We start from the raw sequence: 16,853 nt of genomic DNA, 5'->3' as shown, positions 1-16,853 counted from the left end.
ACGATCGATTGTAATGGCGGGCGTTTCCGCGACTCGGATCATCATTTCTCCCTATCAAGTTCTACTCTTGAGTCAGAAATGAAATTGTCGGCTTTCAGAAGGCTGATCCGCAAGCTGTTTTTTTCTGGTTTACTTGAAATGCGACAAAACGAGGAACCCTTTATTTTATAATGCAAACGTTCTGAAGATAACGAAAAAAAGGGGGGAAAAAAGCGTTGAAGCTTCGCGATAGAAGACGTCCGCGAGTTATAAGCTAAATGGTTTCTCACCTCGTATAGACACGACAGGCTGAATTATTAACTCGCTTGTCGCTGGCCATTCTGCGCCTGTCCTCGAAGAAGTCTTTGAGCGCGGTGACGCCCAGGACGAAGAGAACCGGGATCATGGCGATTTCCTTGCCGAAGGCGTTGATCGCCGGCACCCAGTTGAGCAGCACGATGAAAATGAAGTAGAGATTCGCCACGCGGTGAAACTGCTCGAGCAGATTGCGCGGCAGGAAGCTGAGCGTCGTGTACTTGGTTGTGCGTATCCTGCAACGGCGCTCGCAATGGTTGGTCGTTCGCGCGAAGGGGAAAGTGGTCGCGATGCGGAGCTTTGGACCCCGGCAGCGTCGGAGTAAAGCGGACGGGATGAAGTGAAATCAATGTGGGTTTCCGATCAATCGACGCTCGAACAGGAGCGAGCGAGGAAAACGACGTCTAGCATTGGTCGCAGTTACCTGTTATCGATGACTTTGCCGCTGGGGTGTGGATTGAGAGGCGTTTTGGGTGGGAACAAATGGTTCGGCACAATGGTCCTCAAGGGTGGCTCCTCAGGTACAGATCCAAAGTAGCGCGCCCACAGTCTCCTCCACCAGGGAGGCGCTGCGCTACGTCTTATTGTGTAAATTGACTCCGACCTACAACGAACAATGGCCGACGATGCAAGCGAGCGCCGAGGATACAGTTTGCCGGTTTCGCTTCCACGGCCCGCGTCTCTCGTCGTAAATTCCTCTCGACGCCCCAGCGCAACGGTTCTCCGTATGCGCAGGCTGCTCCTCGCCTCGTGGGAGAGGAGGATCGCATCGCGGCGCCGATTCTGAAATCACGCGGACCGACCTCCATCATATTCATCGAGCACGAGGCTCGGATCGGCGATCGGAGGCGCGCGAGACCAATTGGCTCGACCGCGATGCGACGCGCGCGGACGAGCGAGCGACGCGTCCGCGAGCGCGAGCCCGTACATACCTTGAGGCCTGCCTCGAGTGCCCGCGAAAGGACGGGGCTTTCGGCGGCTGGAGCCTCGGTGGCGGCGGCTCCTCCCGATGGCCGGGCGGCAGTATGAAGTCCGTCCTGGAGCCGACCCGACTGTGCTGGCCTTGCTGGACGGGCCGCTGCACCTCGACCACCTGGCCCCTGGCTGAAGGCGCGCTGGTGTCCGGGCTTCTTCAGCGCCGACGGCCTGCTGGCGCTCGGCCCGGCCGACGCGGACGCCAGCGACGGGCCCGCGCCCATCCAGTTGGAGTTGGCACCCGGCCGGCTGCAGTTCGCCCAGGCGCCGCCATGACTCGCCGAGCGCGCGTGGGTGCGGCACGTCGCCGCCAGTACCGATGAGATTGGCGTCTCCGCTAGGGCTCGTGATGTCACTGATTGCGCTGAAAGCGTGCGTGCGTGTGTATTTAAGATACCGTCTTCCATTCCTTTTTTACCTCCACCACGTCAGCGGTCTGTTGACATTTACTCAGCGCGCTGATTCGCGATTCTGTTTTTCCCTTTCGCATTATCGAATCGATGGGAGTGCCGTTCGTTGTGCTTTTTTCCCCACTGTTGAGGAAGGTCACGTTCTTTTCTTTTTCGTCCAAGCTTATAGATTTGCCGATGGACAGATAGGGAAAATAAAAAAATCTTCGGATTGATCGGCGATCCCCCTCGTCCCGCCCCGGACGCAGGCGCGCAGCACGCGAACTTGATTAGATGGGTCAGTCTCGATTGGTCGCCCTCCTCGAAAATAAAAGTAAACGTTGTTTTTTACGCGGCCTCGATGACGCCATTCGGCGGAAAAAAAGGAACATTGTCAGAAGCCAACGACACAATGGACGCGCGAAATCTCACGGTAGCGGACCTTGACGAATTTAACGCGAGAACTGTTGAGAAACCTACACCGACGTTGCTAACGCGTACTCGAAATCCCGCGCGGACTTCCAAACCGAGCGAAGGAAGAAAACAAATGCCGCGCTTTCGGCGTATGCGCGCATACCTTGGGCAGCGGACGCCAACGAATCCGCGGCTAGCGGTTGTGGCGTGATCGTCGCAGCCGGAAACAAATAGAGCGAGCCCTGCTGCTGCTGCTGCTGCTGCTGCTGCTGCTGCTGCTGCCTCTCTCTGCTGCTTTCGGCCTTCTCGCAGGCTGCTTCTTCTTCTGGCACGCCGCTCTCGGACATGCTTGCACATCTGAAAGCAACGTTTCTAATGGTTTTTTTTTTCTTTTTCTTTCTCGTGGCTGTTGCGCTTCTCGCGCGCTGCCCGGCTCTGTCTTGCGCGCGCGACACGTCGGCATGTGCATTACAGGGATGGAAATTGAGTGATTCTCCCCCCCTCCGACGGATTTATAAAGCGACTGAAGTGTAAGGCAAAGACGTCGTGGGGTGATTTTGGAAAAATTTGCAAACGTCGACGGCACTGCAGTCGCGAGAAGTTTCATTGTTTTGCGATCCACTGACCGTCCTCGCCGGCTGCAGTAATTTATTCGAATGTGTACTCGGCGCACGCGTGCCGGCGACAAGTCCAAGCGTCTCGCACGAGCCCCTTCAAATGGACAAATGTTCGAGACGAGGAAGTAAGCGTGAAAATGCGTTTTTACGAAGAACGGCACGAGATTGATTGGCGAACAATGTGTACGCCAGAGTTCTTTTTATTCCTCTTCAAAAATCATTCAGTTAATCGCTGATCAATTACGTAAAGCGAATTACGAACCGGTATCGTTAATAGGCAAATGAACAAGAGCTTCAACAACGAAGCATCTTCTTGCAGTGCTTTTGTTTTTTTTTTTTATTCGTTCGTCCATTTAGAATTTCAGTTGCGTAGATTCCCCACTCTTCCCATCTGAAAATCCCGTTAACGATTTAATCAAATAACGCGACTTTCTTGGCGGAACAAAAAAAGAACATAGCAGGCGACGGCGTTTTCTTGCGTGCATATTTCCAAGTTGTGCAGTGCTGCCGTAGAAGCGCTTGACAATGAACTTGAATGACACGAAACTCGCTCGCGCGAGAGATGCTATGTTGTTTTTTTTTTCTTGCATTGCACGCGCGTAAGTTTAACGAATCGATGCGGTGCTTTAATTATTAAAAGACGGCAGCTTGAACTTCTAGGCGCGACTTACACACACGAAAAATCAATTAACGTAGAGCTTTTTCGCAGTGTGCCATTGCATCGGCGGTAAAATTTTAGGTGTGAGCGACAACAATAGAAGAAAAGTTAACAAACTTATTCGATAGGTGACTTCATCTCCCAAATTTCATACGTATATATAGTTTGCATAATCAATTGAGCAATTCACTCTCTTAGGGAGCGACAATTAGACACGTAGTGTGTGATATATAGATTGTTGATTTTTTTCAGTTCAAGAGCAAAAATACCAATTAAAGTCTCTTATTTGTACAAGCCTTTTTGAAAAGTTGTCTCGATAATCAGAGCATGATTTCAAGAGCAACAGAGAACGAATCGATTTGAACGAGAAAGAAAGAGAGAGAGAGCGAGAGAGAGAGAGAGAGGGAAAATAGGTCGTGTGTTAAAATAAAAATGCATAATAATGTATTCGACAATCTCTCGCACGTTCGTATAATGAATATGTATCAATAAGTCGAGCTTATTAGCATTCGTCATAGAAAAATAATTGAGTTTTGTATGTCTATAAATAATCGCTAAAACGTTGAAACATATTTGTACTCGCGATATTCATTCTCTTGCGATAAGATAAATATTCATACACTCATTCACACTATGTACTTTTTTTGTTGTAATGTGTATAAACAAATTACTTACATTTTTCAAGCTGCCAAGAAATTTCACTTGTATTAGGCTTGAATTAACTGGCCCACGATTCGAAAATCCAGGTGGTGATGATCACAGTGTCATCACGATGTTTTTTTTGTTCGTTTTGTCTTGTATTCTCTCGTGTCACTGTAACTACCTCAGATTCATCATTTCTTGCATCTTGCAAAGAACACTCTTAAAAATTTCGCCAACAATGCGAAAACTTCTTTCTCTAGCGAGCAACGAGAAAGAAAAAAAGAAAAAAATAGAGGATATTCAAGTTTATGCACTTCGTCGAATCAGCAGATTATTCCGCGATTAACGCTGTTTTTCTTTCCCTCGTGAACACGTCAACAACGTATAATGAAAGAGAAGCTCTAACACGTTAGAGGTTAGAATAATCGAGCTCAACGTATATTATAAGCTCATGGATCGAATGGTAAGAGGGAGAGAGACAGCAAGATTAGAAAAAAAGAAATGCACTGCCACAAGCGCGACGAGAGATCGAGAATCAATTATAAACCAAGCTGAATCTCTCTATGATCTCGGGCAGCTGCCGTACGCTGCTGCTATGCGAATATGTCCCTTCTTATTGCTCGCGTGTCGCGAACTGACGTTAATCCAGGTCGAAACCCCCCAAAGAAGTCTCGCCGCCTTTTCCTATTGACTCTTCCCATGTCCAACGTCTTGCGATTGGCTGTACTCATCAAGCTGCGTCTAAAATTGTTTCGTCGTTTGAGCACTAACGATGATTTCAAATATCCCCGCGTGAACAACCAATCGCGGAGTACTACGTCATAGTAAGGCATGTTGGGTACGCGGTGTCGTTGTGGCGAGTAGCTTAAGGGCCGGCAAAGTGGCACATCGTCATTGGTTGCCTTTTTGCATTATTTTGCTTGCTTTAAATTTTGCCCTGGTGTTTTGACTTTTAATAGTATTTAATTGTTACTTATATCATTATTGAAGTTTTTACGAGGATCGCATTCGAATGGTCGTATACTTGTTGATATTTGAATGTTGAACTTTTTACTATTTTCTCACACAGTATATACAATAAAAGGCGAATTTAATCAAGAATAGTTTTAGATGTGTCGTTTTGTACATTTGAGAACTTTTATCTTATCCATTCGCCAACTTTGAATTAAGTTGGAGTAATCTTTAATATTCCTATATTGACATTTACGTGATACACGCGTCGTCTGCTGGATATATACGTGTCCAACGACTCTTTTCTAGAGACTTCTTTTATAGTATATAATAGAATTATGCAATTTATTTACGTAGATTTGTACACAGTTTTCTTCTTACTGCTCTGCACAACACCATTTGGTACTTCAAAAAAAAGTAGTGAAGAAATTAAAAATACAATACTTCCACCATGTGCATCCTGCAAAATAATGGTTGAAAGTTTTAAAAAGGTAAGTGAAATTCTTGATTTAACAAGATACTGAAATAAACAACACATTTATTATCAATTACTGATATTCTAGGGGATTGACAAGACAAGTCGTGGCAAGTTTGAAGGAGGTGATAGTGCGTGGGAAGAAGATAAGTTAGGATCATACAAAACTAGTGAAGTAAGACTTATTGAAATTCAAGAAAATTTGTGCAAAGATGTTGACCGCGGCCAGACCCAATGTCATTCTCTAGCTGAAGATATGGAAAGCTTCATTGAAGAATGGTGGTTTAAAAAACAGGACTCTGATCCAGATCTATACATATATCTATGTATAGAAAAATCTGAAAGGTGTTGTCCCAAAGATCATTTTGGGCCCAACTGTGACAAGTGCCCTGGTTATCCAAATAATGTCTGCAATAATAATGGCAGATGTAAAGGGGCAGGCACTAGAAAAGGAAGTGGTCAATGTACTTGCGACAAAGGTTATTCTGGAGAAGACTGTTTTGATTGTGCCACTGGATTTTATGAATCTTACAGAGACAATAAAAAGTTGCTATGCTCAGCCTGTCATCGAGCTTGTAAAGGAACTTGCTCAGGTGGAGGATCAAAAGATTGTAAAGAATGCAATTCTGGATGGAGGTTGATAGATGGCAAAGGTTGCTACGATATTGATGAATGTATTGAGAAAGAAGATCCTTGTTCACACAATCAATTTTGTGTCAATAGTGAAGGCAGTTTCTCTTGCATAGGTAAATTATAATAGATTTTAATATGAAATAGAAAGATAATTAATCATTTTATTTATGTTTTTCTTTTTAATTTGCTTTTATAGAATGCGATAAATCGTGTGATGGCTGTGATGGAGATGGACCTGATATGTGCATCAAATGTGCTAAAGAATACAGAAAGAAGGGCAACGTATGCATAGGTATGCATTTGTTGAAACCGCAGTTATTTAAATTTGTTTTGTAATTGTAAATACTGAAAATTACTTTTAGATCCTAATGCAAACCCAGGTGTCATAGGACGATCTGTACTGGAAAATTATCCACGGTATATTACATACGCAGGACTTGCCGTGGCTACGGGTATCATTTTTCAGCGTAACGTGTACGCAGCTAGTGTAATCGGCTTGTTCGTTGCTCTCTACATATCTGTTTCTGAATATTTGATAGCCACAAGTGACGTACAGAATGCAACGCCAAAACTTAAACTAGTAGAAAAATAAATAATTCTAGAATAATTTATAAATAAAGGGAAATGATAAAAATAATCGTGTGGAAATGATAAATGATGTATTGCTCCATTATACCTAGACAGTATTGTACGATTTGCTATATATTAATCAATAGCGTGATCTAAGTCATTATTGATATTAGAAATGAATGTTTTCTACCGTACTTTTTTATAAATAGCCGAGCTTCTCATGATTTGTAATATGAATTTCATGAAACTGCCAAGAATATTAACTTAATTTAAACATGACATTTTACTTTATATTAAATTATTACTGAATACAGAAACTAATTCACGTTAGTAATTCCAATACTTTTCATTTGAATCGGAATTGTGAAACGAATATGTACATGGTTCCACTTAAAACATAATAAAAAAACATACACATAATCTAGTGAAATTATGATTATTGTATTATAAAATGGTGTACAAATTTCAAAAATCGTTGGTCTTTGCAGGTGTATATTTTTATACAAACTTACAATGTCATCTCGCTTTAATACATATATTCCATTTTCTTATAAAAAATTTCATTCAAAAGCGGAGAAAACGCCTCCTACTAGCATTTTTAAATATGTAATAAAATACTTTTATAAGCTATAGGAAGTGCTTACACTTTTGGAGCTTGTAGCTATTGTTTCGTCGTTACCTTGATTTTGGATCGTGTAAAATAAAAATCGACAAAAGAAAAAATTCAATTATTTCATTCTAATTCATTGCAAAAAATCTCCTTAACCTTTGACTAACAGCTTCAAAAATACATAAAAAATTTTAACAACGAAATATATAATTTATGCATCGTTTCTCAAAAATATCTATTCAACTAATATTATGACTTGTAAAAAAATCGGTTAGCTTTCTTCAAAACATAGTGTACCTACATCAGACATCAGCTCATTCTGTAAATAACGAATTTATTCTCTTTTCGCTCCGTAAGAAAAAAATCTTTACCTTACGTAAGCCGTTAATATACGCAAAAAAATCAATTTTGTAATTAGCTTTTTGAACACAAAAATTTATCTGTACCTAACTGTATATATAAACACAATTTGAAAAAATAATCACAATCAAAAAGAATTCCCGTTCATAAGGCCGAATCACAAAACTTTTATCGTGTGAGTTTGTGCAATTGAAATTGCAAGCTATGGCAATATGAAACTTAGTCAATACTAAATTCCAATGATCACATAACGCTAATCAGTAAAAATAATTTTCCTGTCAGCATAGCTCCAATGTGAAGCATAAATAATAGTTATTTTTATTCCAATGTTTTATTTTTCTTTCTCGCATATATTACGGACACATTGATTACGATAATTATTACATGATCTATAGTCGTAAATGCACAAGTGTGTATACACACGCAATAAAATACACATCTTCAAATACGTGTATTATAAATCCTCAGAAATCTGATTACTCTTTCTGTCTATTTCAGTAAATATGCTTCTAATTCTAAAATCTGTAGGTACAATCCATGTTTTCTATTAAAAATTTGTTATTATAGGTATATGTTTTTATCTTCATTTATTGCACATGTGTTATAATTGCGATGTAACGCAAAAAGAAGCTAGGCCGCTTTTGAGCATTTTTTTTCATTTTCCTCACTTAAAATATAAGTCTCACTCTTAATGTTTAATAAATCAACATTAAAATTGCCTCTTATGCGAATATTCCTACTTAAACAAAAGACGCCTATACATTACGAATTAATGTAAAAGACTAAACAAGCTAAATCATATTTAGACTATGTTTTTTCCGAAAAAAGTTGATTATTTTCAGTTTATGTTACGATTGTTCGATAATATGCCATTTTCATAACGCCTTCTACAAATAAACCCTCATTATTTGTCGGTACTGAGAAAATCATATACATATTACACAAAAAGCTTATGTAAGTTATCGTTATCTATAAAGGAGGTGCATTATTCAAAGTTGTACTTTCAATAATTCGACAACACACACACGCGCATATCCACGCATCGTGGGAAATTTTCTTAAGCGATCTCCTCGAGAAATTCCTCACGACTCATCGAGCGAACTCGAGTATATAATAATCCAAATTGACAGCGACATCAATTAAAAAAGCCAACAAAAAATAAAGAAAAAGAAGAGAAATACCAGCCACACCAGTTACTCGCAGAGCATTTCTTGCGTCGATTTCTAGTCGTCTCTATCGCTATATAGGCATTGAAGGTCAATGAAAGTATATAAGTTGCGCGAGCGTGCCCGCATACTTTCGCGTTCTTTCATCTCGTTTTATCCACAAAGGAAACCAAAAAAGTAAAACTCGTCGTCGTTGCGATTATTGACTGATAGTGTCGTTGCTATTACTGTTACTATTCTGCTCGTTGTTGGTATTATTGCTGTCGCGATTTGGTACATAATCTGTTGCCATTAAACAGGCAAATACCGTCATGACCATCTTATGTTTAACTTCGGTAATGTCCTCAGGCAACGCGTACACGCGAGCACCGCATTTCCTCGCCAAGGATAGCGCGTACTTTGCATTCTCAAGATTGTCCTAAAAAAACAAAGAGAATAAAGGTTGGTTTTTCTTCTTATACAAATACATAAGAATCGAATCTCGAATTCAACTCATTATACAAATGAATCATCCGGACGACAATGAGGGATAAGTCATCGCTTTTTTACTCATTGTTAATTTTTTCGGTAATTTACATCAAATAAAAAGAGTCATTCATTTGCGATCTTTCAAATTACTATTCGATAATTTTATCCAACTTTTATTGAAATATTGATTTAATGGAGATTTTCATTAAATGAATACGTTTGAAATATTTCAATTTATTTTCTATTTTGATTCGACAAATGGACTGTTTTTCCCGACCTATAAAACACTTGAAAACACTTTAAAATTCCTTTGAATAAAAAAAGTAATAAAAAGGTACATTTTTTAAGAAACCAAGGTTGTGATTCATCATTGACAAACAATTATGTTTTCAACAACAACAAATATCATCACTAACTTTAACGTGCAAACACAATACAACAAAAACTAAGAAAATATAAAAAGAAGTACAAACTTGGTCATTGCCTCCCTCCTTCACCAAATCATAGTTAACCGAGCCAGGCTTGATTGAATCAATAAGATCAAGCACGACCTTGCCGTCAGCAATTGCATAATCTTGGAAGCTCTTAATGGACGAAGTCTTGTTGGCAGCCTTGAGCTTGGAATTGACCCACTGAACAATCTCCTTCTCGACGATCGCGGTGCCTGGCCTTCCTGTCAGCCCACTCAATATACTCAGCGTGTACGACCTCATCAGCTGCCAAATCAGCGCCAAAGTTAACGTCACCGTGCCGTCGTTGATGTCTTGGCCAGCGATCCCAACGAGCGAAAAATTCATCTGTCTACCAAGCTCCACCACGTAATTACAATTCTCCAACTTTTCCATGAACTTACGCAGCTTGGAGAATTTTTTATGCACTTTGTTCCAATTGACAGTGCCCGGCTTAATGATATCGTACAGTTGGAAGAAGATAAGGCCATCAGCGAGATCGGAGTACAGCCAGTTGACGTAAGGCGAGACACCCATCGAATTCATCCAATTACGATAAGTTTTCTCCTCGCGACTTTCTTCGATCGTCTCTAGGCCCTCGATACTGTCGTCCTCGAGTTTATCGAGGCCAGGATACTTATTAAACATATTTGCCACAAAAGCCAAGTTCAATTTGTGTATTCCGTTGACAACATCGCTGGATGTAACGAAACTCCTGCACTCGATTTTGGCAGCCTGCTGCAACATTATCTCGGCTCTTGTCACATGATTCGGTTCCATCAGCGCTTCCAAAGTAACTCCAGCTTCTTTCGGGGCAATCTGGTGGACGAGATGCGAATAGATTTCTGAATCGGTGATGTCAGAGTAGAAGTTGTTGCATCTCCTTCCGATGCCAGCGTTCTCCAGATGATGATTCACCCATCTCAACAGGATTTCCTCGGGAGACAACCTCAACAAATCTTCGATTCTCTCGCCATCCTGAAGTAACCTTGCCAATCCAGGACAATTTTCCAGAGTGATTTGGTTGAACAGGCCGATGCGAATGATCTGCCAGAGTAGGCCGAGTACCAAGTGCGGCGATCCTTTGCTCAAGTCGTGTGCGTCGATGTTGATGATATTGCAACCGATCGACTGGGCGGACGCCAGTGCCAACGTCAGGTTCTCATGCGTGCGGTAGAGGGTCAAATTTTTTTTGTTGATGGTACGCTCGTCGATCGTATCCGGGCACGAGTGATTGATTATTTTACTGTAAGGAACAAGCCACGACGTTAGATTTATACTCGTATTCTGTCGTCGGTTATTCAACTACGTAGGAAAAAATGCTTTTTAATTTATTAATTGATAAACACGCGTGAGCGCGAAACGATATAATTCCGAGTATGAAAATCAATTTTAAACAGCGGGAAGGAAGGTATTCCTGTATAAAGATTAGCTTGTAGTACTCGCAAACAATGTTCTTTTGCAGATAAGAGTTTACGAGTATTGACTCATCGCACCACGATATATTATAGCGAGCGTGCATAAGCGATATATAACAAATTCTGCGCTGATTATTTCGCAGAAAATACTCGAGTATCATTTATTTTGCAAAGAATAGAGTTGGCCAGACTAAAATAATGTCGTAAAGTTTATTGCGAGCTCGAACGTATGAGAATTGCACTTTGGAAAGAAAGGACGAGGAGCGACTCACCATAGCAGAATGCCATCCTTGACCTTATCGTACAACTGTTTCCCTTCAGCGTCGATGGGCAACAGGTGCTTCAAATCCTTATCGTGCGCCAAATTGGTGTTGATCCAATCGCTGAAGGCCAGCTGCTCTTCCAGCCTGACGGAGTGCGTGGTGCCCTCGCTGGAAGCCGCCGAAATGCCGCCCAACTTTTCCAAGTTGTCCTTCTTCGAGACGGCCTGCTTGAAACTGGAGCTCGGGTCGTTGGCGCGCAATTCCTGGCAGAGCTTCTCGAATTCGTCGAAGCTGAGCCTCCCGCGGTCCTGAGGGCGACGCTTGTCGTCGTATTCCTCGATCATACGACGTACCTTGTAGCCTGGCATCTTGAAGCCACACTGGTCCAAGGCGTTACGCAGCTCCGCCAGGTCGATAAAGCCATCGCCATTCTCGTCGATCTGCGCAAGCGATTGCGAGGAATGAGTCACGCGAAGCTCGGCATGATTTATGGAAAATCCGATTGTTCGACCTGATTCGAGCGGTTATTAGCAAAACGACCGAGATAAAAGGAGGTGGCGAATAGTGTTTCCTCGAAGGCGCAGCGCGTACATCGAAACGTCCTCGACGTTAAAGCAACGGCCACTGCAATTCCAAGCTCCCAAAGGGATCGCACACAAACCTCTTGTTTTTCTATTACGCGACCATCCCAAACATTTTGGTTTGTCTATTCTTATAAGCACAAGCTTCTCTCTCTCTCTCTCCAACTGCTTGCACGACGAACGTACACGCGCAGTCGTCGTACGATCATTTCTGAAGCACTCCATTGATAGCTTGCTACAGTTGAGCAGAACTGATTCAGCCGTATCACCGTTCGGTTCTTGAATTTCCCGAGCTGTTCCATTACATATTGATCGCGCGAGCCGTTCGCTCCGAAATATGCGCGTAACGGCACCTCCGTTACAACAAACCACTCTCTCTCCCTCTCTCTCTCTCTCTGCGAGAGAAAAAGTGAATCATGCAGCATAGTACGTATCGAACAGGATACACGCGGAGTGTACTACGTGCGTATCCGCAAAACGCACATTAAACTCTCTTACGCACACACGCATTGACTCACGCGTCGCGGTTTGCGTATTGACTCATTCATCGCGTACAACGTAATAGTAACACGTGAATATTCCAAATGCCAGCCACGTCCTATCCTCGTGCCGCATAAATAACAACTTGATTTTCTTTTGTAGCTTAACGCTGCTTTTCTTTTTCCTTCGGAGCCGCGACAATCCACGCCAATGCGAGCTTCTTTTTGCGTTATCGGTGTGATTTATAAGTGAAAAAAGCCCAGCCAAGGAGCTACGAGATGCGAAATAAATACTCCGTCATTGAAATCTCGATAACGCACTTGTCATCATAGTCATCATCATTGGGAAAAAAGGGGGTCTGTCTATCTGTCTATCTATCTATCTATCTATCTATCTACCTATCTCTCTCGCGCACAGCAGGAGAGCAGCACGAGTGGAGGTCCCTGCCCGCGGTGTATATAGTTGGCGTCAAATGAGGACGTCCATTGCGCACAAAAGCAGGCACAAGGCTCCCGCCGATGTGACGTTTCAGTAAAATGCCCGCGGCGAGAGAACATTCTCATCGGTCGTATGCGCCGCCGCGAGTTTTATTGTTAAAAATCATTGGCTACACGACGACGCTCGTATGACTCACGAGCAACTCCTCGCGTCTCGCGCGCGTTATAGATACACTCGCGTGGGCGTGTGTGTGCGTGTGTGCACGCTAGTCGAACTTCGTTTTCTTATCCTGTTTTCACGCGAATCCTTTTGTCGCGCGACGACTTGACTTTTTCACAGTACTTACGGCTTGGAAACGTTCGAGGAGTTCCTGCCGATCGTCGATCGCTGTGGCCATGTTGACTACGAGATACACAGTCAAGCTGTTCTGTGCCTGCCTGCTCCGCTCCGCCTGCGCCTTACGTCCTTTCGTCGATAACTCCCCGACCGAACTGACGCTCCACCGCTCCACTGGCACTTCGCGCTGCTACTTGCGCACTCACACATTCAACGGCGTATATGTACCGTTGTACGTGTGCGGTATGTGTACACATACACATTGACGAATATGACGACGTGCTGTTATCGAGCGATAACATGGACTGCATTTTATAGACAGATAGATAATGACATTCTCTATGTATTATTCATCAGTAAAAGAGAGGAAATTCAACAATTTTGTATTATCATTTTATCTATCGAGATTCATTTTTGAGATAACGTTCGAAATTGAATTGTTGAAAGATAAAAAAAAATTAAATAGCGCGCCGCAAGTTACGTATAATTTTAGTTTCACAATTTTCATTGCATTATTTGGTATTAGAAATAAAAACTGTTGTTCACAATGTCTTTCATGATTTTGGTGACGACATTAAAACCAGCTAACGTGTGGATCTTTTGAATCTTTGTTCAATTCGATTCGAGGTTCAACCAATAAATTGTTAAAGTGACGGTTTATAGATAACTGAAACTTTTTAAATTTATTTTAGGATGGAGATGTTAACACTCATACTGGCTCTATTATCTCCGCAGTGAACGAAATATTAAATAAAAATTATGTAAGTATTGAAATCGCGCGACCACGTATATAAAAGAATTTCTACCAAATATAGATGAGCAGAAACTTCACATTTACTAAAAAAATACATGTTCCGCTCCTTCGAAATTTAAGGCGATAATTTAATCTTCATATCTTAACTATGATTCTCGAGTTGCGATATAGTCGTTGAGTTGCCAGAAGTAGTAGTGTAATCGTCATACATCATGTTTACATGTCTTATTTTATATTTAACCAGTGCCAGTCATTGTTACACTTGTAAAGACGCCCGTTGATATTCATTAAACGAAATGCAAATACAAAAGCGGCCGCTAGTTTGGGTCTAAGCAATCGTCGTTCCACTTACTACCGCTTATTGCTCTGTATTACACAATTAAACTGTAGCCAATTACAAATTGACGATGCTTCGAGCGACATGACGTTGCAAAGGCAATCGATCGAATTAATGAAAAATAAAACCCACGTGTCAACGATATTTCTAATCAGGCTCAATTACTATTAGGTGAGCTGCAGAGGCAAAGCATGAAAATGGAGTGCCCTTGAAAATTCAATATTCGCATCTTCCTTTGATTTTATTATGCATATAAATTGAAAAAAATGTCTTCCATTATCGTTAATACAAGAAATTAAATAAGCGCTCTGGGCCGTGCTGCCGGCGTTAAAGTGCGCTCGTTTATTTCCACTTCGCGCCACGAGAGATCGCGAGTGTGCGCGTGCGTGGCGCGAGCGCTGCTGATCGGGTTGATAAGGCAGTTATCCTCTACAATAAAGCAACGCCAACGGCGCATCGGCAAAACATTTCCATAATTAATTATACGAACAAATGCTCGGCGTCCGTGATCGCGACTCGCTCGTTTAAGAGCTCATTTCAAGTCGGTTTGTATTATTTTCCAACTCGGCCGGGCCTTTATCTCGCGATTATATCCAGCGACGAAATCGCGCGACACGAATCTCGTTAAAATTATAATGACTCGGGCAACTGCAACAAAACTACGGAAGATCGTGGTTTTCGATTTACACGACTTATCGCGGCATTGCCCGGCAGAGCACAGACTAATCTTTCCGTTGGAAACGCTTGCAAGCACGCTAAAAGACGAGGAAACTCTATGAGCACAGGTATGAAGACATTCGTTTGCAGTCTGGATGAACGTCGCTGCTCCACGTTAGCAGTCCTCGGCGATGATCCATCGCATCTTGTTGGATACTTTGGCGATGCAACAGTTCTCAAAGCTTTCGAATTGCAGTAAATATTTTGTTGCGCGCAGTTAATCGTCATCTATTGTCGACAGTGACCCATTGCTTACATTCAATGGTCTTTATGTCGAATGCGATTGAAGCAAATCTAATATTCAACATCGCAATACCATTGAATGCCGACCAATCGAAATCGAGCACTAAAGTGATAACGCTTCTTGTGGTTTTGGACATAATACAATCGTTGATGAATCATTTATTGATACTATTTGGCATCTAGCCTTTCCGCGTAATCTTAGTGTTGCCCTTATTAGATGCTCTTATAATCTCTGGTCGTAACATTTTGCATTATTTATTGACTGTTATAAGTACACCATTTTTTTGTTCGCATTTACTCAAAGGAAAATCTTGATCAATCTCATCGTCAATCTCTATTTCGCTATTAATAAACTCTGATTCATGATATTCAGACGACTATATATATATCATTATCACACGTTTCATCAATGTCCAGATGGAAATCGGTGGCATTTTTTGCGCTAAACAATATTAGAGTTCTCGATTGAACGGCGTCAGCCAAGGGCTTGATAAAATCTGATTCGCACAAGCCAATATATTTGCAGAAAACTTTTTAAAAGTCCGTGCAAGCTCTTCCAACTTATACGTCGTGTATGAATTATGCAATAGCCATAAATAGCATTTTGCAATTCCAACAAAATAAAAATTGAGACTTCGCTTAAACAAGTACACACCGTTATATAACAAGCTTACTAGGCCAAATTATAATAATGTAAACAAAGGTTCTTGTGTGGATAATGTTTTTGTCAAAACTGATTTTGCTGTTAACACAATCAAAGTAATTACAGTTTTTACTGATCCACTGTAATTATTGCTTTAAAAATCAATAGAATATTATTTGAAACGAAATGAATGACTTTTTATCAAATGTAAATCTGGTCTTTATTCGCAGCAACGTTTCGGTCATTTTAGAAGAAAATCTCCGATCCTTTTCAGGCTCAAAGGAGATGATTATGCTGTAGATGTTTAAACGCGAATATGAAGAATCTGAAGAAGATCGGGGATTTTCTCCCAAAACAACCGAAACTTTGCTAGAGATAAAGACTAGATTTACATTTGATGGAAAGTCATTCAATTTGTTCCAAATAATATTATAATTATCCATCATAACAAGTAATTATTAGTTATAAAGTCAGTAGAATACAATTGAACTATGTTATAAATGTCAAACGTTTTGCTTTTTATAAATTGAAAAAACTATGCTGAAAATACTGATTGGAACGTTATTGCAACTGTGAAAGACCCAGAATCAGCTTGCAATCTATATTAATCAGTACTATAAAAATTCTATTGAACTAGCATTCGACTTTATTAGTCGGGATTGAAAAAAGAAAAACCAAGATTGATCACTAAAGATATCATGAATTCATGTAAAACCAAACAATTGTTATATAAAACTTACATGAATGTCACGATAGAACCAAAATGACTTGAACATCCTTATAAATAATAAGCCTTTGACTAGGCTCTTACATTATAAATATCTTGGTGTAGTGATAAATTCACGTCTGTAATGGCAGCATCGTGTTAATTGTGTTTCTAAAAAGACCAAATATTCAGTTTTCGTAATGTTTGAATTGTGAAATTCATTGGATAAAACGACTTTAAAAACAATCTACAGTGCTTATATTTAA

The 16,853-nt window shown here is 41.2% G+C and overlaps 2 protein-coding genes and 1 pseudogene across 2 annotated transcripts; 1 reads left to right on the top strand and 2 right to left on the bottom strand.

Moving 5' to 3' along the window:
• Window positions 1-265: 265 nt before the first annotated feature.
• LOC131673944 (scaffold protein salvador-like) lies at window positions 266-4,608 on the bottom strand (annotated as a pseudogene).
• A 300-nt stretch (window positions 4,609-4,908) lies between these two features.
• LOC131673949 (cysteine-rich with EGF-like domain protein 2) lies at window positions 4,909-6,906 on the top strand. The gene is made up of 4 exons (XM_058952352.1): window positions 4,909-5,431; window positions 5,504-6,161; window positions 6,245-6,340; window positions 6,411-6,906. Exons 1-4 carry the CDS (start codon window positions 5,279-5,281, stop codon window positions 6,638-6,640), a joined length of 1,137 nt encoding a protein of 378 aa, XP_058808335.1. The 5' UTR covers window positions 4,909-5,278; the 3' UTR covers window positions 6,641-6,906.
• Window positions 6,907-7,038: 132 nt separating this feature from the next.
• LOC131673948 (plastin-1) lies at window positions 7,039-13,432 on the bottom strand. The gene is made up of 4 exons (XM_058952351.1): window positions 13,198-13,432; window positions 11,362-11,792; window positions 9,696-10,917; window positions 7,039-9,172 (listed from the first exon to the last, which is right to left on the bottom strand). Exons 1-4 carry the CDS (start codon window positions 13,246-13,248, stop codon window positions 8,954-8,956), a joined length of 1,923 nt encoding a protein of 640 aa, XP_058808334.1. The 5' UTR covers window positions 13,249-13,432; the 3' UTR covers window positions 7,039-8,953.
• Between the last annotated feature and the right edge of the window lie 3,421 nt (window positions 13,433-16,853).

The sequence above is a fragment of the Phymastichus coffea genome, unplaced genomic scaffold, assembly GCF_024137745.1.
Source record: "Phymastichus coffea isolate CEN01 unplaced genomic scaffold, Cenicafe_Pcof_1.1 PCOF00206, whole genome shotgun sequence".
Classification (NCBI taxonomy): Eukaryota; Metazoa; Arthropoda; class Insecta; order Hymenoptera; family Eulophidae; genus Phymastichus; species Phymastichus coffea.
The sequence above is the reverse complement of the archived record's forward strand: the minus strand, read 5'-3'. Positions and strand labels throughout refer to the sequence as shown.

Bases quoted from the DNA above. Each gene is read 5' to 3' on its own strand.
- LOC131673949 (XM_058952352.1), top strand. From the start codon at position 5,279: ATGCAATTTATTTACGTAGATTTGTACACAGTTTTCTTCTTACTGCTC. The intron at 5,432-5,503 runs GTAAGTGAAATT...CTGATATTCTAG, and splicing joins TGGTTGAAAGTTTTAAAAAG to GGGATTGACAAGACAAGTCG. The intron at 6,341-6,410 runs GTATGCATTTGT...AATTACTTTTAG, and splicing joins GAAGGGCAACGTATGCATAG to ATCCTAATGCAAACCCAGGT.
- LOC131673948 (XM_058952351.1), bottom strand. From the start codon at position 13,248: ATGGCCACAGCGATCGACGATCGGCAGGAACTCCTCGAACGTTTCCAA. The intron at 11,793-13,197 runs GTAAGTACTGTG...TCGCTTGCGCAG, and splicing joins TCCTCGAACGTTTCCAAGCC to ATCGACGAGAATGGCGATGG. The intron at 10,918-11,361 runs GTGAGTCGCTCC...TGTTCCTTACAG, and splicing joins AAGGATGGCATTCTGCTATG to TAAAATAATCAATCACTCGT.